General features: G+C 58.5%; 1 protein-coding gene across 1 annotated transcript; it reads right to left on the reverse strand.

The window, feature by feature from the left end:
- Positions 1 to 1,107: 1,107 nt before the first annotated feature.
- On the reverse strand, positions 1,108 to 26,682 carry AHCYL1 (adenosylhomocysteinase like 1). Its single transcript, XM_086476679.1, has 17 exons — positions 26,575 to 26,682; positions 11,162 to 11,273; positions 10,628 to 10,771; positions 9,742 to 9,842; positions 9,348 to 9,450; positions 8,995 to 9,089; positions 7,985 to 8,091; positions 7,744 to 7,860; positions 7,478 to 7,541; positions 5,929 to 6,017; positions 5,366 to 5,436; positions 4,815 to 4,909; positions 4,615 to 4,713; positions 3,989 to 4,057; positions 2,646 to 2,724; positions 1,359 to 1,479; positions 1,108 to 1,222 (listed from the first exon to the last, which is right to left on the reverse strand). Exons 1-17 carry the CDS (start codon positions 26,680 to 26,682, stop codon positions 1,216 to 1,218), a joined length of 1,581 nt encoding a protein of 526 aa, XP_086332805.1. The 3' UTR covers positions 1,108 to 1,215.
- Between the last annotated feature and the right edge of the window lie 742 nt (positions 26,683 to 27,424).

Here is a 27,424-nt window from a genome sequence, read left to right on the forward strand (position 1 = left end):
ATGAACAAGGCGATGAGAGCGGCTGAAACGCACTGCGAGGGGGCAGGGAAGAGCTGGGAAAGCCCAGCTCGAGGGCCGGGGCAGCGATGGGGAGCCGAGGGCTTTGCGCAGGGGTCTGGGGTGCAGAGGGCTCAGGCTGGGGTATGGGGAAGGCTCATCTCTGTGTCCGTCTCAAAACAAAAAGAGTGAAACACCCCCCCCCACCCACCCCCCCCAAAAAAAACCAACGACCCAGACGCCCTTAAAACCACCCCGCGCTTCTCAGTGGGAAACGGGGCCGCTCGGACGCAGCCAACACCCGGGCTCGGCAGGCAGCCGCATCCCCGACGCTTTACCCCTTCTTTAAAACATCTCTTTAAGGATCAAAAAGAAAAAAAAAAAAAAAAAAAAAAGAGAGAGGAAAAAACAAACAAACAAACAAAAAAACACACAAAAAAAGTTTTTAACTCAATTAAGGTGCAGTTTGGCTAAAAAACCTAGGAGAGATGAGGATAATGCTGGGTAAGCGACCCCCGTCCAAATTCAGATTAGCACCCTGAAACAGTGAACTCCCCCCGTACCCGGCTGGCCACCAAACCTGGGCCAGCAGCCACCAAACCTGGGCCACCTCGGCGCAGGGACGTTGGCCAGGCTTGGGGACAGTCACCTATTCGCGAGGTGGCCAGCAGGCGCCACTCTGCTCCCAAGCAGCGCTAGGAGCATTGATCTAGCAGCTAAAACTGGGCTCTTTAAGGCAATTTAGAAGTTGCAGATCATCCACACAAAGAAAGAAACGTCAGATAAGGTAGAAGGGCATCTCCGTATCTGCAGGGATCCCGGCCGAGACTGACACGGGCTGGAAAGGTGAAAAAAAGAACAAACCAACCACATCGCTGCAGGAATGAGCTGCCCTTGGCACATCGGGAAAGGGAAACCCTCTCCGGGAGCCAGGGCTGGGAGCCACCAGCGGCTTCAGCCACATGAAAGCAAGAAGCGAATCCCAGGTTGTCTGCCAAGATCAGACAGAGATGTGATCACGTAAAAGGGTGAAACGGAGAGGAAAAGAAAGAAAAGTGACCTTAAAAATCACACAGATAAATGTAAAAACAGGTTCCGTTGTTGGTTTTTTAAAAAAAAAAAAAAAAAAGAAAAAGGTAAACCAAAATAAAAATGATCTTTAAAAATAATCTCTCTAATGTGGCCTTGTGTGGTCTGGTCCTTCATGGGTATGGTCCGTCAGTATCTAGGAGAGAAGGGAGGGGACGGTGAGGCCGCGGGTGCTGGGGGACTCAGCTCCCGGGAGCTGATGCTGCCCCACTACAAGGAGATGCCCCCGCTGGGTGGGGAGACGGCAGCTCCCTGCCCCGGCCGGCACTGACCTGTAGTAATTGGGTTTAAAAGGCCCGTTTTTGTTGAGTCCCAGGTATTTCGCCTGATCGTCCGTCAGTTCTGTCAGGTGGGCGTCAAAGGAAGGCAGGTGCAAGCTGGCGACGTACTCGTCTGGGCAGGGGGAGAGGAAAGAGGGGATCGGGGGGTGCACGTGTCCCCGCTACGCTGCCGGGGAGATGACATATGGGCTCACCACGTGGCACAGAAAGGGCCAGGGTGTTATAATCAAGTTTGGATTTTGACTAGATAATTACTTTTCATTGATAACTAATCGCTTTTAATGAACGACTTAATTGCTCTAAGGAATAACTAACGCTATGTATTAATGACACGAGTTTACACCCTAGTAAGAAACACCCAAAACCTCACTGCTGCTCAGAAACGACAGCTGCAGGCCTTGCAAAGAAGGTCAAAGCTAAAGCTGCAGCTAATCGTGAAATTGTCCAGAACAGAACAAGGAGGCAGGGAGACAGGTACAGGGGGTGAAAGTGCGCGTTCTTGGCGTGTTATCTTATGGGATGAAACCAGAGAAACTAAGGAATGTTAAGGTGAAGACCCTCACCTCCTCCCCATCCTAATTTGAATAGCAGAGATCTTGATCAGTAAGATAACCAATGATTATATTAATATAGGAATATCAATGAAGTTAGTTACTAAGGTGGAGCAATCATTGTAAATGTCAAAATTAATAGCGGGCATAACATGCACGCTGATGTTAAAATATGACTTTGCAGAAAAAGGATATAAAATGCTGAATTTTTTTATGTAACTTTGAAGCCCGTCAGGCGGAGCCATCCCCCGTGCCCCCCAGCGCTGCCATAAAGAAGTGCCGGCTTCTCTGCAACGGTGTGGAGAAGTTTGTCCTGATGGCGACCTTTCCTCAACAAGGGCACCACGCTGGGTCTGGCCACGCATCCCGGGTGCGCCGCCACGCATCCCGGGTGTGCCGCCACGCATCCCGGGTGCGCCGCCACGCACGCCGACGGCAGAGCTGAGCCCAAGCCCTGGTGCTGAGCAGGGCTGGATGTGCACCCAGAGGCCCAAGAGCTGCAGGAAGGCTGCAGCCTCAGGGATGCCTGCCACGCTGCAGGACATGAAGGGAAACAAATGGAACAACCCGCACGTATTTTAAGGTTGCTGCCTCTGATGGCTTCCCTGAACTCAAGTCTCTCTCTGGAAGCTTTCTTCCAGCCCAGGTTTGAGTTTCTCCTTACATCCAAAACCACCGGCCCACAGCCTCCCGGGGGGACAAGTCAGCCTGGGTTCCCTTCACTCACCCATCTTCTTCGGCAGCAGGTACACGTCCTGTTTGTAACGGCCCTCGGGAGCGTTGTAAAGCTCAATCAGAGCCAGAGCCTGCAGAGATCACAGAGGACAGCCCGGGGACAGTCAGGGACGGCCACCAAGCTGGGCAGCGCTGAGCACCCACCACGGCACAAAGCTCTCGGCCGCAGAGATAAGGGGTTGGGAGCCTGAGAGAGGGGGCAACCATTTCCAAAAACGCCTCGAAGGAAAGGCTTCCACCTGAAGGTACATCCCTCTCTGGCTCTCCATAATCCCACCGCCACCGGGGGGGGGGAGGACGAGAGAGGTCAGGGATGAAATGCCACCCAGCTCGTTTACAGCATCTGGGCTTAACACCCTGGGGAAAACCAGAACACACGGATGGAGGAGAGGGGAGGGGAGCAGCTCTAATTCTCTTAAACCGTACGGCTGCTGCGTCATGTGGCAGCGAAGGGATTGCTCGATTTAAGCTGGCAGCATCACTCCAAAACCCACGGCCCCTCCTCCAGCAGAAACAAAAACTGCGTCTTCCCCCCCCCAGTGCCAGTTCACGCAGGCGAGAGCCAGGTCCAAAACACAGCCCTGGTCTCCGTCGGGTTGGACCGAGGAGCGTGAGGATAAGGAAACTCCCCGCTGTTAGCGTGGCTGTCCTCCCCCACCGTCCCAGTCCCCAGCCACCAGTCCCCAGCCACCAGTCCCCAGCCACCAGTCCCCAGCCACCAGTCCCCTCCGTGTTTTCAGCCCAGTGGGTTTCTCCCATCGCCTGCCGACCGAGAGCCGCGCCAGCCAGCACCGCCGGCCCATCTCGGAGCGGAGCCAAATTTAATCATCGTTTTCTTTGGAAAGGCAAAGTCACGACAAACAGTGCAAGCCACGAGCCGTGCTCGCCCAGCTGAGCCAGCCCTGATGCTGGGGAGCGTATTAACCACTGATCTCCAGATCCCCAAAACCCACCCCAGGGGTGGGGATTTGTGCTGGAGAAATCAAAGAGTCCAAAGACAAAACAAAGCCTTGCTTTGAGGTGAGCTTCAACGGGTGCTAGGGGAGCTCTGCAGCGGCTTACAGCACAGCAGGGGCTCTGCCATCAAGCCTGGCTCATTCAAAAGCTCTCTGCCAGCTGTAACCAAAGCAGTAAGTTCACGCCATTAACCACATCCCGGCCAAGAGGTGGTGGCCACGGTATCTCTGGCACCAGTGCCATCCCAAGGACCCCTCCAACGGAGTGTTCCCAGCTTCTTCCAAACAGTTCCCCACCCCCTCCCCCCCCCCCCCAAGGTTCATGCAAGGCCCCAAAGCATCCTCCACCCCTCGCACCCCGGCCCTGCGGCGTACGGACCTGCGTGGTGGCTGTGATGGAGAGCACAAAGGTGGGAACTGTGGAGCAGCTCAGGTTGAGAAGGCGGCCCTAGGAGACAGCAGGAGGAGGCTGCAGAGCTGAACTTGCCCCCAAGGCCAAAGAGAATTGAGTCTCGAGATAGGATTCACCCCCATCCCCCTTCCCTAGGACAGGGGCAACCACAGCACAGCGGTTCAAGGGCCACCTACGTGACCAGGGCATTCAAACTCCGCCTCAGTTTCCACCCTAACCCTTAGCTTTAAGGCAGGGAGATTTTGTGGTCCCTGGAAAGAGCCAGGAGAGCTCAAGTGGGAAGAGGAGACACCCAGCCGGTTTGCTGCGTGGGAAACCCTGCCAAAGCCAGAAGCAGACGGCGTTTGGCTGATTGGGATGGCTCCCGGCTCAGAAGAACGGAGCCAGATGGCACCTCTGGGGCTGCATGTGGTACATGATACCGCCTCTGCCTCAAGAAAAGTTAAAAAAAAAAAATTAAGAAACCCTTTCTTGAGCTCTGAACCCCCTCCTGGCACCTTTCCACCTGGTTAAATCTCTGTCACAAGCCCTGGGCACGCAGGGATTTCCTGACAGAGGTTCAAAGCAGCGTCGTGGCGCAGCTCTCAGCGCACCTCAGCCAGCAGCACCACCCGCTTCCCATCCGGCCAGATGACGTGGTCCACTTGGGAGCGGACCCGCTCCCAGGTCAGCTCTGGGGTCCGGAGGCTGGTCTGCAAGAGGAGGAGGAGGAGGAGGAGGAGGAGGAAGAGGCTGGGGTCACAAGTGGGGGGACGGCAGGGCGGGCGCAGGCGCCGAGGCCGCCGGCACTCACCACGTCGATCTCGGTGTTGGAGTGGCCCATGTTGCACACGATGCAGCTGTTCTTCATGCGATCCAGGTGCTCTCTGGTCACGACGTTCTTGTTTCCTGCGGGCAGAGAGGGCACAGATGAACCCCAGGCAGTGGAAACACGAACCCTCGGACTTCTCCTTCCCTGCACTGGAGTCGGAGAAGCTCAGCTTGGAGCAACAGCAGATCAGCTGCCACCAGGACAAGAGCCCTCCTGGTTGTGACAAGAGGGAAACACACGGGATGAGTGCTGATCTGTAGCCCCAGGAATTAATCAGGCTCTAGCAGACCCCAAAATACCCCTGGGGTGTGATGTCCCTTCTCCCAGGGGCTGAGGAGGACGGTGCCAAATAGCAGACTGGGAGGGAGGAGGAAAAGCTCTTGCCAGCTATCGCTCTTGCAAAACCAGCGGCACACGGCAACGAAGCGTCCTCCCTCCCCAGCTCCCCCCCGAGCCCTCAGGAAACCCACTTGGGAATGACTGCTCCTTCTCAGCCTGCCCCAAGGCTCACCCACGACTTTCTCCATCCCTACCTGTGCAGGTGATGACGACATCCACCTGACGGATCACTTCGCTCAGCTTCACCACCCGAAATCCGTCCATGCTGGTAAAAAAAAGGGGAAGAGGAACCACGATGAGAAGGAGAAGCCTGTTCCCTCTCCACCTCCAGCCAGGAGGGAATCTCAGCGCTGTCCTGCTGCAGCAGCTCCGAACTGCTCCCACAGCAGCCAGGCTGTCCTTCCACTCCCCCGAGGACGCCAGATGCGTGAGGAAGGGCTGTGCAAAGGACGCGGCTTCAAATCCGCTCTCACAAATGTTGGAGGAGCCGGGGGACACGTGGAGCGTTCGGCCAGCCCTGCAGGAACCCTCGAGCAGCCTTCCCAAGCCAGCTGAGGCAGGTGCCTACCGCCTGGTACCGCACCACTGAACCAGCCCTGAAAGCTGCCCCAGGCCTTCCCCATCACACCCCCCCCACGATGCACATCCTCCGAGACGAGCCACAGATCCTCCTGGCTCCGTTTCAGCCTCCGTCAGGGTTTAAAGGAGGCCAGAGAGCAGACGAGGAGACGCTCAGGAGCGGCACGGAACATCTTACCAAGCTTGGAGAGCGCAGATGGGGTCGATCTCCGTGACGTAGACGATCGCTCCCAGGGCCTTCAGAGCAGCGCAGCACCCCTTGCCGACCTGCCGAGGCAAGGCGCCAGCGTGAAGCCGAACACGGGACGCGCCGAGGGCTACAAGCCCTTCCCTAAAGCAGCCTGAGCCTCTCCCAGGCGGGGAGATGCTCACCCCAGCCATCTGCCTGACGCCAGGAGCGGCTCAGCGATGTACCTGGCGAGTGGCACTTCTGCTGTAAGCCCCGCTCCCCCCTCCAAGGCCACCAGCCCTCCAGCGCGGCCACCAGCGGGCAGGAGCGTTCCAAAACCAACACGCTCGCAGCCTGAGCAGCCCCCAGCATCACGGGAGCCATTCTGAGCTCTCATCCAAGAGAACGAAGCCAGTCTGGATGAGCACGCGCTTCCCTCCCTTGCCTTTAAGCCAAAGGGTTTCTTTGGCCTTCGGAGCCGTCCTGCACTGATCAGGGGACAGATCCTCCACCCCACGCTCCCTGCCTCAGCAGGGGGGAGAGCAGAGCTCCTGTAACAGCATCTCTGACTCTATCCCTCTCCTCACTACACAATTCAGCTGAAGTCCAGCTTTCCACACCACTTACCCACACTAATATCTGGCTAATCTAAAGCTCAGCCCTGTTTTCTGACCAGCAAGATGCTGCTGGGCAAGAAACATCTCCACAGCCACCCTCGCTTACTGCCCAGTTCTGACCTCGGGTCTACTGAAAACAGCCAGGCAGGGCAAACGGAGACCCCAACCCACATCCAAAGGGGAAACCAGCGAGGGTGGAAGGACTCCCGTGTTTTGAAGAAGCCTCATGAAACTCAGGACGGGCCCTGGAGACTCCAACTCCCAACACAACTCGTGGCTGGAGAATCAGACGCCACCCCGGAGCGCCTGGGCGAGAGCCAGCGCAGCCTCTTGGTCGAGCAGAGCTGGGCTCCACTGGTGTCTAAATAAATTAGTGAGCATATTCCTGCCGGGAAGAGCATTTGCAGCTACTGCCAGGCCCTTCGCAGCGCGGGAAGATAAACACCCACGCAGACAGCGCACAGATGGAGGGAAGGTGTCAGCTCCCGCCTCTCCGCTCTTCCAGGGCAGAATCATTCACAAGTTCGTGATACGATTCCCCTCTGCCAGAACATTATCCACCAGCGTGATGCAGCCTGCCCCGCTGCCTCCTCTGTCACAGGCTGGGTGACAGCCGGGCTGGAGGCTGAACTCAGTCCAGGGACAGCAGATGGGAGCACCCATGGGTAGTTAGAATTCAGGCCAGTGTTCCCAGCAAGTGTCCTACTTGCAACCCAGCTAATCTGCAGGCAAACTGGGAAATCTGATGCTGGTTCTCCAGCCTGCCAGCAGGTCCTAGCAAGATCTCCCTGGTAATCGCTCGCCAGGTTTGCTCTACTGCTGTACCAAGGGCAAGCGGTCTTTGCAGAGGGAAGCAGCAGGATGCTGAGCTCAGGGGAAGGATGGCTCAGGGGGGAGGCTGACTCACAGCTCCACCGACCGCCGCTTCACGAAAAACTCACCTCCCCATAACCACAAACCACCACTTGCTTCCCTCCAAACATCACATCCGTGGTCCTCTTCAGGCTGGGGGACAGAGAGAGACCTGTGTTGGGATTAGTCAAGCGCACACCGCAGACGGCACAGGGCAGCGCCCCCAAAACCAGGGCCTGCAAGCACACAGCAAGGGCAAAGCAGCAAAGGGCCCGATCTCTGCTCCAGAGGAACCCGAGCCAAACCCACCGGTGTGAGGGTGACGGTGCGGACAGGGGAGAAGGGCTGGACTCACCCGTCCAGGATGGATTCCCGGCAGCAATACAGGTTATCAAATTTCTGCTTGGTGACAGAGTCGTTCACATTCATGGCTGGGACACACAGCTTCCCGGCCTTGGAGAGCTGGTACAGCCTGGAAGAGGACAGAGGCAGGTCAGAGCAGAGAGCAGCAACCCAGTAAGAGACCTCCAGATGGTCAGAGCAGAGAGCAGCAACCCAGTAAGAGACCTCCAGACCAGCCTTCCCAAACTTCCTACCTGTGCACGCCGGTCACGCTCTCCTCCACAATCCCTCGGATCTTCTTGAATACGTTGGGGTATTTCTTATAAACCCAATGGGTCAGGTCCCCACCATCATCCAAGATCTAGAGAACAGGCAAGGAAGAACACGGAGCAGTCAGGCCTTCCACTGGGAAAAGCACTTGCTGGGGACAGGATGGGGAAAGAAAAAAAAAAAAAAAAGAGATGAAGAGTATCTTCAGGCACTGATGGAGGGCTGTTGGGGCAGAGGCCTGGGGGCCAGGACTCCTGGGTTCCCCTCGTTGCCAGCAACTCGGGGTCTCCTCCAAAACACGGAGGATTTCTTACCCCCTGCGTGGAGCTGACGGATCCTAACAGGGTTTTCTGCCCCTGCTATTGCTCTGCAGCCTGGAAACGTGACCACAGGCAGCACTAACTAAACAGGCTGAGATCAGAAGGACGCCACAACATTCATGCCCTGAAAGCAAACAGTCGAGAGGAAAGGCTGCGGGAGCTGTCACGGTCCGCTGCCACGGGCTATCGCATCGTTAGCGATCACGGACCCTGCATCGAGGCAGTGAGAGGTGTCGTCTGCTTTCAGCAAGGGAAAGGTCCCCCGTGGAGACACACACCCCCCCCTCTCTTTGGGAGGGGGTGGGTGGGATCTGTGCCGAGAGAGGACCAGTTGGGGCAGCTCCTGTAGGGCTGACCCTGGGGGAAAAAGAGGTCCTGCGGCTTCTCGGCTGGTTGGCAGCTCTGGCAGGAGATGCCGCCGTGCCATCGGGCTGGACCAACTCAGGACATCGTCTCTGCAGCTCCTGCAACCCCCACTGTTGCCCTCAACCCAGCGCCAGCTACCGTTCTGCAGGACCCCCAGTTTAACGGGGGCTCAGAGGACATTGCAAAAGCCAGCAGGTGCCCAGGCAGCCCCAGAAGGCTCCCAGGAACAGCCCCAGGGAGGGAAGGGTGAGGTGCACCCAGTGACCACTCCACGCAGGAGGAGGAAGGGCTGGAAGAAGGTTCATTACCATGTTGGCCTGCCAGCCATCTACGTTAACACAGCGGTCAATGCACCACCAGAAGTCATCCTCTGACTCCCCCTTCCAGGCAAACACGGCAACACCTAGAAGAAGAGGAGCACCCTTGGCATCTGCTGAGTCTGGCAGAGCTCTCTCCTGCTGGGCCAACTCAGGAAAGCCACAGAGGAGGGCCAAAGGGCCAGGCAGAGATCAAATCGCAGCCCACAACAGGACCAGACCCGTTTATCCCTCCCTAAAAGATATCTGGTCCAAACCACCCCTCGACCCAGCCGCCTGGGGCAAGGCTGCGGAGCCAGGAGGGGCTGGAAGGGCTCAGCATCCCTGGGCTCAGCCGGACTCACCAGCTTCTGCCAAAGCAGCCGCCACTTCGTTCTGGGTGGAATAGATGTTGCAGGCAGACCAGCGGCACTGCGCTCCCAGCGCGCACAGCGTCTCGATCAGCACCTGCGGGACAGCGGGGTGAGCGGCCGGCCCGGCCGAGCGGGGACGGGCACAGGCACGCCAGCGCGGCGCGGGGCTCCGGCCCAGCCTCGCGCAGCGAGGAACCGATCAGAGATGGGCTCCAGCCACCGTTGCCCCTGGGGAAAGGCAGGCAGCAGATCCTTTCCAAAACGTTTCCAGAGAAGCGAAGGTGCTTCCTCCAATTCCCCAAGGCTGGGAAGCTTAAGGGACTTTTTTCCTCCGGGAAAAGCTGGTCTCTTCCACCCCAGACACCCCAGACATGCAGCCACTCACCGCAGTCTGTGCTGTGATGTGGGTACAGCCCACAATTTTAGCTCCAGCCAAAGGCTTCTCCCCTTGAGCTCGTTTCCTGAGTGAAATCAGAGCAGACATGTCTGCAAAAGGAAGAGAGGGGTTTTAACGACGGCTTAGCCCGAAGAGGCCCCTCTCTGTCAGAAACTTCCTGGAGTTTCACAGGCTACATCCAGCCCCACAGTTTCTGCTATAGCTGTTACACAGCTGGGGAGAAAACTCCTCACCCCTGGGCCCGGCAGGTCTGTCCAAAATGGAACTAAAACACCACTGTCATTTGTCACTTGACCATGCAACGAGAGAGGTCTGGGACAGGCACCGCCCAAGGAAGGCAGCTAAGGACAGTCACCAGCCCTGCAGCAGAATAGCATCGAGGAGAAGCACCTAAAGAAGATGAAAACAGTGCTGCTGCATCTCAGAAGAGCTGCTCTAAATGTGCCTGGATTATCTTCCCCTTCTACGGCTCTGGCAGCATGTGTCTAAAAGGAGCCCGAAAGCAAAGTTACCCAATCACCCCACTGGAAATGGTAACTCAGCCTCCCACAAGCCCCAGGGGAAGGGGTTGGGACTGTCAGTTTTCATGTCTCCAAAGGTGTTGCAAGCTCCTTGCTCGTTGAGGTTTTCCACCCAAAGCCACGAGAACATTAAACCCCACAACAGCTCTGCTGCCGTTAGAAAATGGATGTCACACGTCGTCCGTGCTCGCTGTCTAGCTCTTCCCCACATGATCTGCTGATTTTGGGGGGGGCTAAGACAGGCCGCTCAAGGCTGTAACAAGAGTCATGGGAACGGCCATGGCTCAGCTCCTGCTCTCCCGAGAGCACGGCACCCGCCCGCAAGCCCCACAGACCCCACGCTCCGCTTTCACCTTGCTCAGCGATCTCGATCTCCCGGCGCCCAAACTCTGCCTGCTTGATGTTCTTCACACAGAAATTGCTGCTGCCTTTGGAGTTGGTTTGTTGTTTCTCTCGGGGGGACACCTCGTCGTCAGAGCTGTCCGTGTAGGAGGCAGCTAAAGCCAGGAGAGGAACGCACGTCAGCCTGGGTCAGGCTCTGGGGATCTCCCACCCTTCGGGCAGGTTTCAGCTCCATTTCGCTTCGCAGCTTTCGTGCACGCAGACATTCCCGGTTCTAACTACAAATCTCCTAAGGAAAGCCAATGTCCAGAAGGAATTTTGCACTCTTGCTCTCTAAAACAACCCGGAACTAACCAGGTTATCAACCGGTAATCAACACCTGAGCCCCAGGAACCCCCCCCGAATTATCCCTACCGCATCTGAGCACAACACAGCAGCACGGAGCATCCTGACGTGCTGTGTGAGCGGCACATTCATGCTGTGTGAGAGGCACCAACGCCGGATTTGGGAGAGGATCACACACGGACAAGGAGCCTGGCACCTACCGGAGCTGTAGCTGTCGGTGGAAGACTGCGAGATGGAGCGGGACAGCGACCGACGGCCCGTCTTGGTTGGGAACTTGGTGAACTCCTGCATGTCATCTGCAAATTGGATTTGCTGAGAAGCGCAAAGGAAGAGAAGGGCGAAATCAGCGGGTGCTCCTTACGGCACGTCACCTTTGCAGCTATACGGGCCCGTGCTTCCCTTCAGTCCGCTTTAGTCACAGAAACGGGCGCCACCAAACGCGCCAAGGAACAGATCTGTGGCTACAGACGCCAAAAATTAACCCCCCTCCTCTGTCTGATCACTTCTGTCACCAGAAGGTTAAAGCAGATTTGATACTTAAACACCTGAAGATAAAAAGAGCACCCAGTGAGGCTTCAGACCCCCCCTTCAGCCCATCTCTGGCTCCCTGAGGCTCCTCCAAGAAACCCCGACCACACAAATACCGCGCAGCCCCACGAGCCCTGCGCAGGCAGAGACTCTGGTCCCACCCCAACCGGTCTCAACCGATTTCTGCCCCAAAGTGCAGCACTAAGAAAGCTGGGGTGGTCCCAGCAGACACCGAGATCCCTGGTCCATTCCAGGCTCTTCCCCAAGAGCAGAGCATCCCGCAGGTTAAAAACACAGCACATCCTTCCAAAACCCCAAAAAAACTCAGCAAGAGAGAACATTTCAACAAAAAGTAGTTGACTTTGTATTGGCTTTCAGTCTCCCCTGCATTACAGATGTTTCCATTGTAAGAGAAACCCTAAAACAGCCACCCCTCCTTCCTCTCTCAGCCAGAGACAACTCAAGGCTCCGGCACCCACCACCTCATCAAATTCAAGTGCGTTGGGCTGAAAGGAGGGGAAAAACAACCCCAAACCGCTCAGCTGCTGCACTCATCCTGCGCGACCAGCCAGCAAATAGCCCTATTGCAGCTTGTGCAAGAGAAAGAGGATGGAAGTAAAGGGGAATTAGGAAAAATGCCAGCGACTCCAGCCTGATGCCCCCCTCCCCAGCACGCTGCCACGTCGAAGACCCTGACCAAGAGCCCCCGGCGCAGCCTTTTCCCTCTGATCGGGTCGCTGCAGGATTTAATTTTGCCACTTAACAGGGACGAGACGTCATCCCAGGGAGTGGGATTAACAAAGCATCCCCACAGAGCCAGGAGACCTTCAAGAAGAGTCCTGAAGAAATCAAGACGATGGAAAGAGACAGGCCACAGTGGCCTCAAGGAGGGGTTTTCCATGCCACAACCATCCTGAAAGCTTTGATGTGGGAAACAGCCTTCCAAGGGGAGAAGAATGAAACTATTCAGTTGAGATGATCCATCCCAGAAAGGAGGAATCTGCATAGTCTGGGTCTGGGGTGACTGCAGCACCAGTATGGCTATTTGGGCTGAAAAATGGAGCCACGGTTCCTGGAGAAACCCAGCTGATGGGCCAAAGCGGCGTTGGAATTCTGCTCAGGAAGGGAAACGGGGACATGAAACGCCCTGCTCGGTCCAAGGGAAGACATGTGGGGTGACGTGAGGCAACGGAGGTGACTCCAGCATTCCCTCCAGGAACAGACTAGCACCAGATCAAGTCCATCATCACACCCAGGCAGGCATCCCACGCATTTCTGTGGGTGCTGCTGCTAAAAGGTTTTTAGCCAGCTCCTCTGTACTGGATAGATACGTGACAGCCTGGTGCCTGCTTCCCAGACCAGACTTCCCAGCAGATGCCGTGCAATACTGACGCAAATTGCATGAATTTGCATTAGGGGAAGGAATGGGAACGCTAAACGGGAGTTTGCAGGTTTGGTTTTGCAACTGGTTTAGGTCGTTGGGTGCAGAGGGAGGAACTGGAGGGCATCATAACCTACAGCACCGCTGGGAGAGCTGGTACTGCGAGATAAGAGGTGCTGGAGCACTTCTAGCAAGCAACACCAGGCAGGTAGCAGCAGTGTCCTCGGGGCCGGAGCTGGCAGGCACAGCGGTTTCCCAACCAAGGAATGATATTGCTGGAATTCGTTCCAGGTCTGTTGCTCGGGCCAATCATTCCCGGACAGCCTGAGAAAACCTTGTGCCATCTCCGTGCTGGCATATTGCTCATGGGCATTTCCAGAGGGGAGGGTGGGGAGGGGAAAAATCAGCCATTTCAGAACAGCAAGATTTCCACTCCTTCGTGCCCACCTCTTCCTCTGGCAACTCATCAAACCAGAGGGTGTGTAAACATGCCCCATAAAACAGCTGCTGGCATTAAAACAGCTTAAAGTGTTAACTGAGGAATTGCCTCCATCTCAGGGAAAGGTTTCCAGGGAAGAGGTGAATCCAGGAGGGGAAAAAAAAAACCAACCCACAAGCCAGGCTTCACAGCTCTGGCCCAGGGCGCAGGTGGGCGTCTGTCCCGGCTTACGCCATCCAGGACATGGGAGCCTCAGGGCAGGGCACCTCCCTGCAGGGAAACGTGCTGCCTGGATGGTCTCCCGGAGCAAAGCTCATTTGGGATGCGATGGGAAGGAGCGAGGGGGGATGGAGGGCTGCTACGCTTCCCAGATCCACGCCGTCCCCACACCAGGACAACTGAGATCCACCAGACACCGTCACCCCCTTCGGGAGATGGGCTGTGGGTGCTGAGCCAGCTCCAAGGCACGGTCCCACTTTTTAGGGGAAACAGCAGTTCTGGAAATGGCGGGTTTGAAGCCAAGGGGAGTTAAAAAAAAAAAATCATAGCTAAAGAAACCAAGTGCTGAATTAACCACAGTAATCCCCGCCGTGGCTTTACCAGAGCTCATCTGAACTCCACAGCTTAGCAAAATCTGCCCTGTCTAAAATTATCATCCAACATTTCAAGCAGCTTCCGAATCAAACGAACCATTCGCACATCAAACCCCTCCCTCCAAGCCCGGCGAATTAGCGCGGCGTCCGGCAGCCAGCTGAGAGGAAGATGAGGGCGGACGGCGGGTGCCACGGAGCGGGCGAGCCGACCGGCGATGTGCGTGACCGTCGGCCGTGTTCCCTTCCACGTGCCGGGCTCTCGAGCGGCATTAAGGCAACGGAGAAAATCTCGTAATCCCTTGGCTCGTCATGGGAATTCGACTGAACGGCACCCCCGGCCGGGGGCTGCGGCTGACCGAAGCCAGGCTGGGTGCGGCGAGAGGGGGGACCAGGATCGGGTCCATCCAGCTACGGGATGCGATTCGCGATCGTCCTCTCCCCATTTCATCCTGCCGGAAGCGGCTTTTCCAACTGGGTGGAGCGCAAGGGGCTTCAAGAGCAAGGCAAAATATTTTTTCATCCCGGCAATTCGCGACCGAAGAGGCAAAACCAACACAGCACCGGATTTCTCGGCACAGAAACAGCCGGCGTGGTTTCCAGCGTCGCCGCCCCCTTACAGGAGGAGCCGGGGCTGGGGTCCTAACGGAGCCCTGAGCCAAGGGAGCAGCTCCTTGCTCAGCGGGGGTTTTTTTGGGGGAGGAAAACACCGCGATCCGCCACCTCCTGCCAAGTTTTCGCAAAGCAGCGCTGCCCGCTCCCAGTCACACCTGCCAAGCCAGAAGTACATTTTCTCCCCTTGCGAAACCTGGCACGACCGTGCCCGTTCCCACGCGGCTCTGACTCTTCCCAACAACAGCCGCTCGCTTTCAGCTCAAACCACCCCTCCGGGCGCTGGGTCCGGCCGGGCAGGAGGGGCAGGAACACTGTCCTTGCTGACAGGAGGTGCCAGGGACCCCCGGGCCCTCCCAAGGCAAACGTCTTGGTTGGCTGCGCTGCCCAGCGCACCCCAAAACCACCGTGAAGCTCAACCACCAGCTTCGACGACCTTCTCCCCACGTTAGAAGGCACCTGCCCCTCCGTGGGCACGCCGGCCGGGCAGTACCAAACTCAGCAGCACACGTGCCCCCAGCACGTCCAGCCTCGTTTGTTTAATTATTGCAACACAGGAAGGGCAAAGAGATTCCAGATCTCGACTGCCACCATCTAAACCAACCAGTAGCTCGTGACTGCTGGGTGTGCCATCCTCAATGGTTTATCCTGCATTTTTCCCCAGCAGTCAGGCTACAGAGCAGCTTTTTGAGCTTAACGAGTAAGAGAAGTTCCCCCCCCCACCCGCCTCTGAGCTGCAGAGGACTTGGTAAATCCAGCTGGATTGACCTTGGGCACAGACGAGCCAGGGATGTCCCTCTCACACCAGACAACTCCACTTTCCGTTTTAAAACTCCACCCATCCACAGAACGGCTCCAGAGAGGATGCTCGAGCTCCTTCGCCATGCTACACACCCCCAGTTGCACGCCGTGCCGCCTTGGGGGACAGCGGTGGAGCAGGCTGCAGGAGGAGGAGGAGGAGGAGGATTTGGAAAGCATCGACCAGCTCCCAGCCGCAGCCAGCCCCAGGGCCGCACGCTGACCCGGTTCACCGAGGTGCAGGCTCCACGGGGGAAAGGACACACGCCAGGGAGTGGCTCCAGGCTCCCATCTTACCCCCACCAGGTTTGCCTTAGCAACCTCTTTTTTTTTTTAACTATTATTATTTTTCATTAGGGACAACGTGAGCGACAACACCTCCACAGCAGTGTGAAAAAAAAAAGTGCCCTTACAGCCACTTCTGTCTCCTGGAGTAACAGGGGGTACAAGAGCAGGCTCTGCACATCCCCCAAGATAAGAAGGAAGCAGCAAACCACCTAAAACCCTCCAGCCTCTTAAGTCTCCTCCACCACATCCCACGGACGTGACAAAACAGCGCAGCCACCGAGGGGGAAACAGCAAAATCGGAGCAGAGCACGTTCTTGCGGCAACACAACTGCCTGGAAAGAAAGAAAAAAAAAAAAAAAGTCTCTGTAACCCACTTCTGCCCTCCCAGGAGCAAGCCCGGAAGGATCCAAGGTCCTGGGACCTTTCCTTTGACTGCAGAAAGCCAGCGGCACAGATCAGGACTATTCAGGGCAGCCAGTTCCCCTTAATCTCCTCTCCCGAACAAAAACTCTCTGGCAGAGGCTGGGAAGGCACTGCCGGTTGCCCACGCTGCTAAGGCAGCCCTGCCGTGCCCTGTCTTTTTTACGTTCATCGTTTCTTTGTCATTTCTGGAAATTCAGCCAGACGGGAAACGCTTTACAGCTCAAATCGGCGCTCGTCCTCCTCACCAGCCCCGCGCGCACACGGGACGTGATCAGCAGCTTGCACCAGGGCTGAGCTCGGCAGACCCGGGGGACGGACCCCTTCAGACGCCGAGGGTTCCTTCTCCGCAGAAAGACCGCTCCCCCGCCGCGGTCTGGTCTCTCACGAGGAGCTGGGTCCCGCCACACCGAGGAGTTCGGGCGTCTCTAAAGGACGAGTTGTTTTAATCCACTTATTTGCAGAAGCGAGGCGTCACGTTCGGTCAGCGAGGGAGGGGAGAGGCACCCCAGGGGCTGAGGCCTCTTCAGCCACGCACCAGCGGAAGAAAAAAAAAAAATAAAATAAAACAACCAGCATGAGGCTTTTTTTTCCTACTCTAGGTCAAGAAAGAAGAGCCCAGCAGCAGGTTTGCTTGCGCCACCTCCCTGGAGCGGGAACCAGAAGAGAATCCCCCTTCTAGGCTCTGCTCCTGCAACCACCAGGGTCCCGGAGGGGACCCCACACGTCCTGACCAGGAGAAAAGAGCCCTCCCTGAAGCCACCCACAGCCTCCTGCCACCTTTGCCCGCTTTGGGACGAGGGGCTGAAGCCACCCCAAGCCCACTTGCCGCAGGTTCCCAGCGCCTCTCCCCTGCGCTGGCCCCGGGGCTGGCAGCAGTCCCGCTGCGGCCGGGGGAAATCGGCGAGCGCGGCCGTGCCAGGGCGCTCGGTTTGTTTAGGGGACTTGGCCGCCGCTGCCCTCAGAGCCCCTCTGCTCTGCCTCCCGGCTGGCAGAGCCAAGCCCCCGTTCCCACAGGGCAGCGTCTAGACACAGGGCAGGGAACCTGCCGCAGCCTCCAGCCCTCGGGCACGCAGCGGGACACAGCTCCTGCCCGACAGGACACGGGTATTTTTGGGCTGGGAATCAGCAAGGGAGACGCGGGTGGTTTTAAGGTTCCTCTCCTGGGAGGTTACCCAGCCCTGCAGGGGTCTTTCTGGACCACAGCATCCCATAAGAACTGAAGGAAAGGAAAAATCAGGTACTTGGAGCGGAGGGATGGGGAGCATCAGGATCAGTAAAGCTCCCACCCTGACCACTCACTGTCCTCACCCCCAAACCACCAGCAAGGGGAGGTTTTCGAGGTGGATTTGGCTACGTGGTTCATAAACCACCCCATTTTACCACCTCCAAGCTCTGGCCAAGCGAGCCAGCACACACCTCGACGACAAGCAGCTGCAGGAATTCAGACGAGGCTGCGGCCAAGCTCACAGGACAACCAGATTTCCGATTCAAACCAGCTCAGCAGCAAAAGATGCCGCATCCAGAGCGCGAGGCTGAGCGTAGGTGGCGGGGGGGGGGGGGGGATTGCATTAGCCATGCCCATGGCTTCAGCCCCACTGTGCTGCGGGGATGCTGGAGGAGCGGGTCAGCAGCTGGGCGCTCAGCAGGCATCTTCTGATCCTCCACCGAGAGAGCACCAAGGGCCCTGGGGAGAGCTCGAAGTGGCACAACCCCAGCTAGAGAGGTTACACGGAGGAACAGGACCTGCTTCTGCTCCGGGTGTGGCCTTTGCAACAGGAGGACTTTTCTCCTGATAGCTCCCCTAACCCAAACCTTTAGGAGAAACCTCCAAGTTTGGACAACGCAGCTGGGAAGAGCTGCCCGAGGGGGCTGCTCTGCTTTGTGGATCGCAGCACGACCGGCGCTGATCTCTGTGCCGCTTGGATCGGTACCTCGAGCTCTCAGAGGGTTCACGGGGCAGGTTTTTCTCCCCAGAGAGGCAGAGACCTGCCTGACACTCACCCCGATGACTCCCTGAGCAGGAACCACAGCCAGATCTCTGCCCGGAAACCTTTCGCCGTTCCCAACAAGGAAATAAAGGCCACTGAGGTCCTGGCAAGGTAAACCGGCCAAGCCCTGATACCATACTTCACTGGCAGAGAAGGGCTGGTTGGGTAAAGCACTGGGGGAAAAAACCAAACCAAACAAGTCTCCCTGAGTACAAGGGGAGAATTGAGAACTTTCCCATGAATCCCAAAGCTTGGCAGAGAAGAAGAAACACCAGGAAAGAAATGGGCCCGTTCCAAAGGTTAATAGGCTGGAAACCACCACGAGATTTCAGTCATCATGGGAATCACTGTAAATGCTGAAGGAAAAATAAACAGAAGGTGGGATTAAATAAAATAAATGTGATTTTGAGTGCCCAGTTGTTAAATAGTAACTGGGAATAACTCCTGCCTTATAAACACCCCGAGGCCAAAGGTGCACTGCCTCCAGCAAGAGCAGAGGGAAAGCTCCCCACCAGCAGATAAGGCATCAGTCCTTGGACTCCAGGAATCAAGGCAAAGGCTTGCTCCCGGCTTTAAGGCAGAGGGCTACCTCCTTCCCAGCAGGAACTGCCAAAGTCCCGTACCTGGGATCCTGCAGGGCAGTTTCGCAGGGTAACCCCGCGGAGCCGGCACAGCTCTCCGGGCGGGCAGCCAGCGCTCCCCGCAGCCCAAAAAGCCACCCCAGCCTTCTCACCCCTGGATTCCCCTGCGGGGCTCCCCCCAGCCGTGCCCCTGGGGCACGCCGAGCGGTTGGGCAACAGGGTGGTGGGTATTCCCTGGAGTTACCTGGCTGGAAGCATCGCACAGACAGGACCGTGGGTTCAGTCATTTGCAGCGGCTCGTGGGGCAAACCGAGGGCTAACGGCCTCCAACGGGCCAGCCGGCTGGCGGCTTCGGAGCTGGGAGCCCACGGGGACACACGTGTCACAGCTGATGGGGACCCATCTTCAGTTCGTATCGATTTTTAAATTAATTCGAAAAGTCCTCTACAACCACAGCTGCACAAGACCAAGGGAACACTTGGAAGTGCTGTCAGAGGGCTCGTTCGGCTCCACCAGACCGCTCCGAAGCAAGGGTTAGCCACAAAAAAAAACAAATGGAAAACCCCAAACCTCTCTTCCGCAATACTGTGGTTTTGGGGGAGTCCAGCCGGCACCCCGGGTGCCCTCACCTGCCTTCTTTCCTCCCCCAAAACTGGCTTGCAGAATCACAGCATTTCAAGACCTCTTTTGGCCTTTCAAGAGACTGATACAGCACACACCACCCAGGCAAGGCTCCAGATACTCCCAGCTACGCGTAGAAGACCCTCCATCCCTATGCTACAGCTCTAAGGGAAAATGCCCGGCAGGATCAGCATCAAACCAGGAGCAGCCCGTTCGCAATACATCCCAGCATACAGCTGTGCAATCAGAAAATTGGAAATAAATCCTCCCCACGTTTCCAGCCCTGGCTGATCCCCCACAAACCCCTCACAGCGGTATTTCCACAAACGCAGCACCTAGAGCTGCCCATTTCTCATTTACCACCACACTCTATTTTCAGCCCTGGAAAATATTTTGATTTTGATGCAGCTGGTTAGAGGCAAAGCAGGAGAGAAACCCCAGGCTTCAGCTTAGGCTTTCACTGCTCGGGACTCGGAGGGATCACTACCAGGATGGACAAACATCACCCTCCCGGACACCAACTCCTCACGTCGGAGCAAAGCCAACGCTTTCCTGCAAACAGCATGGATTCAATTAAGCCCCTTCCTTTTCAGTGGAGCAGGAGGGATCAGAAGCGACATCCTTGCGGGGATGGCGAGCTCGGAGAACATTTGGAGAAGGGGTTGGTTAACATAGGGAGGTGCAGGCTGCGCTGCCTGCAAGAGGCTGATGGCTCCAAGGTCAACAGGGCTCGGCCTCATGTTCTCACTCCAAAACATGCCCAGGTTGGATGCAAGCATCTCCCCACGGTGCAAGAACGTGTGATACTGAGGGCTCCCTGTGGGGAGGCACGAGGAGGAGAGACACAAAACAGCAGCCACAGGTTGAACCTCACCCCAGGCCATCTGGAAGGAGGAAACCAACACATGAATTCCAGCAAGGCAAAGCCCCGAGGAACCTCCTTTCCACGCTGCCTACCTTCTCTCTCCCCTCCGAAGGCTCGAAGGAGCTATTCCCGACACCCACACCTTGTAGACAACCCAGGCTCCCACAGCCCCCACCCAAATCACAGCTCCTGAGTCAAGGTGGCTTCTCCTCTGCCAGGCACGAAGGGGTCCCTGCCAGCGAACCCCAGGTCAGCCGGAGGCAGCCAAGGGGAAGCCGTACCCACCTCCGGGGGCCGCGGAAGCCTTACCCGAATTACAAAGCAGCCCCTTTGACGAGCTGGAACATCATGTCCTCGGCCACCTAAGTTCTTTGGCTGTCACCAACCTGAAGTAAACAGATTCTGCAGCAGCAATAAGCTCGTTACCAAGGCCACCGTATTGATCCCAAAGTGTAATTAAAATTCACAGTTCGAGCAGCCCAATGCGACAGGGCAAGCGGTGCGGCCTCCTAAAGGCAAGAATAGCCCCGGCTTCCGCATCCCGCTTTCTCAGAGGCCGGGAGCCCACGGGGCGAGACCCCCTGCTCAAAAAAAAACCACCACACCCCAAGTGGCAGCTTTCTCCTTGGACCATCAACCAAGATGTCCCAGAGCGCCCGTCCCCCGCGCCGCGCCGTGCCCTGCCGAGGGTTAACCACGCTGGGGAAGGGTGCTGAGACGACGCTTAGCCCAAAGTGAGAGGGTTACGGTGCAGGACAGGTTCAGGCACTGCCGAGAGTGGCCAAGTCCCCAGGGCTTTGCCAAGGGGCTCCAGCATACCCTGCTGAGATGGCACCAAGGTGTTCCTCCTTGGTGGGACTCCCCGACCCTCCCACAGCAGCTCCCAGCCCCGCGTTGCTCCAACCCACGGTCCCATTGAGAAAGAGGTGGGTCACGCTCCGCAGAAGCGTTAGCGCAAGGTCCTCTGCACCCACGGCTCCAGCGGCAGGCCCTGGGACAGTCACCTCAAACGTCACCACCATCTGCTGAGTGGAGGTGAGTCAGAGTCCCCAGATAAGCAGCCTTGATCAAAGGGCTCAGCAGGAAACGCAACAAGCCCTCTGCAAACGCGAACGTCGCCCGCAGGAAACTCCTGATGGTAAAAGACACGGCCAGGCACGAGGAAACCTCTTCAGCTGCGTCCCACACCTCCCCCTGCTCAAACACCCGGGACGAGGCACTCGCCGACTCCTCGGAGGAACAACACGGGCAGGATCCTCATCCACAAAGCCCCGCATCGAGCCACTCGGTTAGCCGAAAGGACCAAGTCCAACCTGACCTTGAAGAGCTGGTTTCCAGAGCAAAAAAAAAAAAAGAAATCCCAGTCTCAACCTCTAGCACAGAAACAGGCTCCAACGTTTGCACAGGCTGGAAAACACGGTGAAAAATTGTTCAGGTCCCAAAGCAAGTATTGTGGTAGGCTGGTCCCCAGCAGAAGATCATCTCGCGTTTTGGGAAAGGCCTAAAGAAAACACGGCGGTTCTGCCGCCGGCGGGCTCCCCGCGCTCCAGCCCCGGCTGCTCACGTGGGAAGGAGGCTCCCACCGAGCACAGCGGGGCTCGCAGGAGAACCAGCGCTGCCCAGAGGGGCGGCAGCTCCCCACACCCGCACCATCAAGAAAGATGACAGAACACGCTTCTGAAGACTGGGGAGAATCAACACCCAACGCCTTTCCCACCTCCAAAGGCCAGGCATCAGAGTGGAAAGCCAGCCTACCTCGCAGGACTGCCGGAGGAGAAGGGAGAAGCAAAAGCCACGCACCCTGGCACATTGTTCTGAGGATGGCTTGTGTCCGTCAGACCCCAAAAAATCTCTTTTCTTCCTGCTCTCCAGTTCAATAACTTAATTAAGCATCTTCTGGCCTTGCAGCAGTGCTGGGTCACAAGGACAAGCCTCCCCTCTGGAGAGCAATGAGACCCTCCAAAAAGCCAAAGTGATGAGACGGATCCAAGAGCAACTTTCAACAGAAATAATGCCCATTTTGTCATTTAACACAGCACCACCAGTGACCTGTCTGCTCCCAGCCCCCAGTAAATCATCTCCCTTCAAAACACCCTCGTGGTTTGCTCTCCCCACAGGTCAGGGTACGACCAGCTCAGCCTGCGACCATCTAACCACAGCACCGTGTTCACTTATTAGGGTCTTCCCACACCCAAGGCAGGCCAGAGCCATCCCAGGCGGTCCGTACAGAGCAGGATGAGCTGTTCAGCTCACCCCAGCCCAGGCAGCTCATTACGAGAAGGAAAAACTGCAGCGAGAGGAGAGCGAGAAAGCAAAAGAACAGAGGATTTGGGCAAGGAAGCAAAGGCAGGCGAGTGTACGGCGTCTGGCTTCACACCCAGCAGAGGAGGTGGTGGCCACTGCCCTGGACAAGCACGAAAAGGCAGAGGATTTATGAACAGAAAGAGGAAAAACGAGCGACTCCAGGAGCTCTGTCGGCACAAACAAGGACAGTCTCACCCCCCTGACAGACCGAAGGGGAAGGTGGTTTATTAGCACCCGGCCTGGCAGAGCTGCAGGGACCCGAGACGAGTCGGGACTGAGAAAAATCGAGGCCGAAAACCCAGCTCTGAGAAGGGGCTGCGTGCAGGGCAGGGCAGCAGCAGACTGCAGCAAGGTCAGACGCCGCTCGGGCAGCGGGAGAGCGGCTCTGCAGGCAACTGCAACGAGCAGCAGCAGAAACGATGCTCTGGAGAAGGCGTCCAGCCCCCCCGCCCCCCCCCCCCCCCAGGGGAACAGCAGCCCCCCAAGGGCTCCAGCCCCCTCTCGCCAGCCTTCCCCTGCTCCCACCTCCTGCCACCCCCGTGCCAGCCAGCACGCAGCTCCCGGCTGGCCGCCGCTGCAACGCTGCAGCGCTGTGCATTAGCATTCCCCGCCGCGCGGCCTCCGCGGGATTTCTCCGGTGCCGCCATCCGCAGGGGCGCAGCACCAGCCGAAAGGCACCGGCCGCGGGCTCCGCCGGCTCCTCGGGGCACGGAGGTGGCGCGCAGCTCGCTTCCCCGCCAGCAAATTCGAGGCTTCAGCCCATTTCACGCCCCGGGCGTGCTGCATGAGTAAGCAGATCTGTCTGCGGAACGTCCGTCCGTCCGTCCGTCCGTCGGCACCCAGGTGTGAAGGAGCCCAGCGGAGGCGACAAGGACGGATCGGGTGAAGCGACAGACGGGGACAGCCCTTGCCAAGCCCCCCCCGCCCCCCTCGCTTTGCCGCAAGCCCGACGCCGCGTCCTTCCCGCTCGAGGGCACCCGCAGCTCGGCTCGGGCGGGAGTGGAAGGCTCTGCCGCCCGGCTGGCGCGGATCCGGAAAGCCGCTGCTGCCCAGGGCGCCCGCGGTCCCCAAGGAGGCACCGGAGCAGCCGCCCAGCCGCAGCGGCGGATCTGGAAAAGCACCACCTGTGCCCTTGAGCTCTCCCATCATCCCCACACCCGGATTCACTTGACCCGGGCAAGCCACAAGCCTCAGTGTTTCCAACCCCCCCCCCAGCAACACCAAGGCACACACTGGAGAAAGCAGAAAGCTCAGCATCGCTCACCTCTGCCTCGAAACCACTCCCCGCCGAAGAACCGCCTCGCTCTGAACCGAAGCTGGCGTTCTTTCGCTGACAGCCCAATTCCCCATCAACTGCAGCAAAAAAGGAGCTTTGGCAGAGCCAGGCAACCCCAGCTCTTGGGGGAAAACCGCCCCATTTCTGCAAAAAGGCTACAGCTCCATTCACCCCGACTGTGCCGGCTCCTACTTAAATCCAGACTTGATCATATTTAATCTCTTAATCTCTTACCTCCTGCTGTTTCACTTTTTCACCTTAAACAAGTCACAGACAAGAGAGGAACCAAAGACGTCAGCGATCCCCCAGGCCGCTGCGCAGCTCGGGCTCGCTCCGGGTGCCTCCGGCACAGCCTGCCAACGGCAAGGAGGACGCCGGCTTCTTCTCAGCACCCCTGGGGGTGCCCTCAGCTACATCCAAAACGCTCCGCCAGGTCCGAGCTGGGCACGGGACGCCGGCGGGCTCACGCCGGCTCTTCCGCTGCACACTGGCACCTTCCCCAAGCGCCAGCACCAGTGAAGGCTCCTCTGTGAAAAGCCATTCAGCGGCAGGTCACACGGAGGAGACGGAGCCTGCACTAAGCTTGGCCACGTTCCCACCCTCCCCATCTCCAAACGCATCAGAGGAGCCTCAGAACCCAGGGAGGGAGCTGCTTGAGCAGGACGCCGCGACTGCCCCTGCCTCGATGCTGGTAAATCACCTCTCTCAACCGGCTTCGCCTCTGACCACACGGAAAGCTCCGGGGGCAGCGAGCACAAAAGTCACCTCGACTCGCACCGAGACGAGTCTGGCGTTTTAATGGTTTAATTGCGATCCTGCTTCCAAGGCATCGGGGCCGGGGGCACTCAGCATCTTATCTCAGGAGGGCAATTCTCCCCTCCCTCGTCCTTTTATCCCTCTGCCAACGCCTCCGCTATTACCCAGCGCTATTCGCAGTAACTAGCCAGGCGAGGAAAACAGTGGCCCGAAGCGTTTTGTTCCCTGACCTCAGCCGCATCGCGCGCTCCCCAAGATCTCGCTGGCTGCTGATGTTATCAGCCTCAAATGTCGCGCGTCGCTCTGGGCACCTTCACTATCATCACCCAGCCAAGCAAAGGCTGCAGCAGCCGCCGAGTCTGACTGTGGCTCCTCACGCTGTGCGGCAAGCCCGGGTGTACAGCAGCAAATTCAAGGCGATACAACCGCCCGTACCGCCCCCCGAGACATGAGCAAACTTTGCCTCTGAGGATGCTGGATCGATTCCCCCTCTCCACACACATCGCATCTCTTTTGGGCATGTTTTGGCCCCACAGGATACTTCGGGATTAGTAGTTTGCTCTCCCCTCCTGCTAGCTCCCCAGCTTGGAGAAAGACAACAGTAATGAAAAGATAAAAACAATCCCCGAGTTTGAGCTGTGCTGCGCTGGAAGAGGCAGATCCCAGCTCCGCATTCCTCTGCTCCTTCCTCCAGGCTATGTCCACAGCCCACATAAACAGGGGCAGGGAGCAGGGAGAGCCTCCAGACCCCCGCTCCCCGCCAGCAGCCGTGAGCCTGGGCAAGGAGAGATGCCTCGAACGCAGCCGCCTGACGGCAGCCCCTCCACGAGGGTCGGACGCTCCCCTAACCCCAACCACTGGCCAGAGAGGCAAGAGAAACGCTCCCCCAGAGAAGGGAAACATCCATATTCACTGCGACGGCTCTGCCTTCGCTCCCAGCACGGAGGCAGGCGGCTGCAGCCCCAGGGGGAACGTGATGTTCAGCACAGCGGGGACCTCCAGCCGCAGCTGCGTGGCTCCGTGCGGTTCTCGGAGCATCAACCCACCTCGCTGGCAGGACTGGGACTCCAGCGGCACGTGACTGAGCCCGGCAGGTCCGCACCAAGCACAGGTCTCCAGGCACTCACCCATCTAAAAGCCAGTCACCCGAGGTGGTCCGGCACCCTGCCATGGTGGCATGGCCAGCGCTTGCCCACCCGCGGTGCCATCCGTACACCCCGTAAGGGCGATGCAAGCAGAGCCTGCACCGTGGGGAGAGGCACCGGGAGATCTCAGGAGCTCCTGTGAGAAGGCCTTCAAGGATGAAAGGGTAAAGAGGTGACTCAGGAGAGCTCAGCACCGGGGGGCTGCTCCGGCAGCCTCTTCCCCAAGCCCAAACGTGCTCGCACCCACATCTCCAACAGACCCCTTGCCCCAAAAAAAAAAAAAAAAAAAAAAAAAAGAGTTTAACGCTCTAAATTTCTTCCTGCCGCCCTTCAGAGTGACCTCCAGCAGGATCTCCAGGTCGCTGCTACCAGCTCATCCTACCAGGTCCCCCTCCCCTGTCCCCACTGCAGAACGCCGTCACCTCCACACACACACAGCACCCACCGTGGTCCCGACACACACGGTCCCCAGACCCGCTCCCCTGCCTGTCCCCTTGCCCGGGGTCACCCTGTCCCCCAGGCACCCCTGTGCCACAGCCAAGCCCCCTGCTCTGCTCCCCAGCCTCTTTCCCCCCCCCAGAGCCAGGCCAGGCCTGGCCCCAGGCCCCCTGAACCGGGCCACGTCTCCGCCCCGCTGGCACCAGCCCCCCCAGCAGCACCCTCTCACCCCAGCCAGGCCAGGGCCGTACCCCAGTACAGACCCCTCCCTGCCCAGTACCCCTCCCAGCCTAAACTGGGCCAGCATCCCCCATCGGGCACCTCCGCCCCCGGTCGGTACCAGCCGCCCCCAGCCTGGCCCAAACCCACCCCCCCCCGCGCCAGTACCAGCCCCCTCCGAGCCCGGTACCGATTTCTCTCCCCTCCACTGAATGGGGATAGCCCCCTCTTCCCAGTTACCTTCCAGACTGGACCAGTTCCCGCTTTCCCAGCATCCCCCACCACCACCACCCCGTGAGGCTGCTCTTCGCAAAGCCGGGCCAGCCCCCAGCCCCCCCCGAACCGGGCCGGTACCGGGTACCTTCTTGGGAGCCTTGGTGACGGTAGCCATGAAGGAGTACTTCTCGGCGTCCTCCACCTCCTTGGCCTGCTTCACCTCCTCGCCGCCGGCGGGCTCCGGCACCGACATCCTGAGGAGGAGGAGGAGGCGGCGGCGGCGGCGGCGGGGCGGGCCGCGGCGGCCCGCGGTACCGGGCGGGGCGGGGCACGGCGGGCAGGCGGGAGCGCCCCGGTTCGGTTCGGTTCGGTTCGGCTCGGCTCGGCTCGGCTCGGCTCGACTGGGCCCAGCCGGCCCCGCGGCGGAGGCTCCGGTGCCGCCGGCTCGCAGCGCGCTGCGGCGGGGACTGCGGCCGCCGCGCTCGGCGCCAGGGGCGGCCCTGCCGTGACGTCAGCGCGTAACAGACGTCAGCGCGCACCCGCCGGGCAAGTGAGGCCACACGGCGGCGCCGGGAGGAACGGGCGAGGCGGCGCGGCGGCGCCCCCTGGCGGCGGGGGGCGGGGACGGCGCGGGAGGGGGCGGAGCCTGGGGGCGGGGGGGCGTGGCGAGGGAACGTAATCAGGGCACAAACCCGAGGGAAATCACGGAAGATAAACCAGAAGACCGGGACTGACCAAAATATTGCCGTTTATTCAGGCGTCTGTGCCCACCCAGGGGTGTCCGTCTGTCCTGCCTGGCTGTCTGTGCCCGCCCATGGGTGTCTGTCTGTCCTGCCCGAGTGTCTGTCTGCACCCATGGGTGTCCATCTGTCCTGCCCGGGCGTCTGTGCCCACCCGTGGGTGTCTGTCTGTCCTGCCCAAGCATCTGTCTGCACCCATGGGTGTCCATCTATCCTGCCTGGGTGCCTGTGCCCACCCGTGGGTGTCTGTCTGTC

The sequence above is a fragment of the Leptosomus discolor genome, chromosome 21 (genome assembly GCF_034619465.1).
Source record: "Leptosomus discolor isolate bLepDis1 chromosome 21, bLepDis1.hap2, whole genome shotgun sequence".
NCBI classification, from domain to species: Eukaryota; Metazoa; Chordata; class Aves; order Leptosomiformes; family Leptosomidae; genus Leptosomus; species Leptosomus discolor.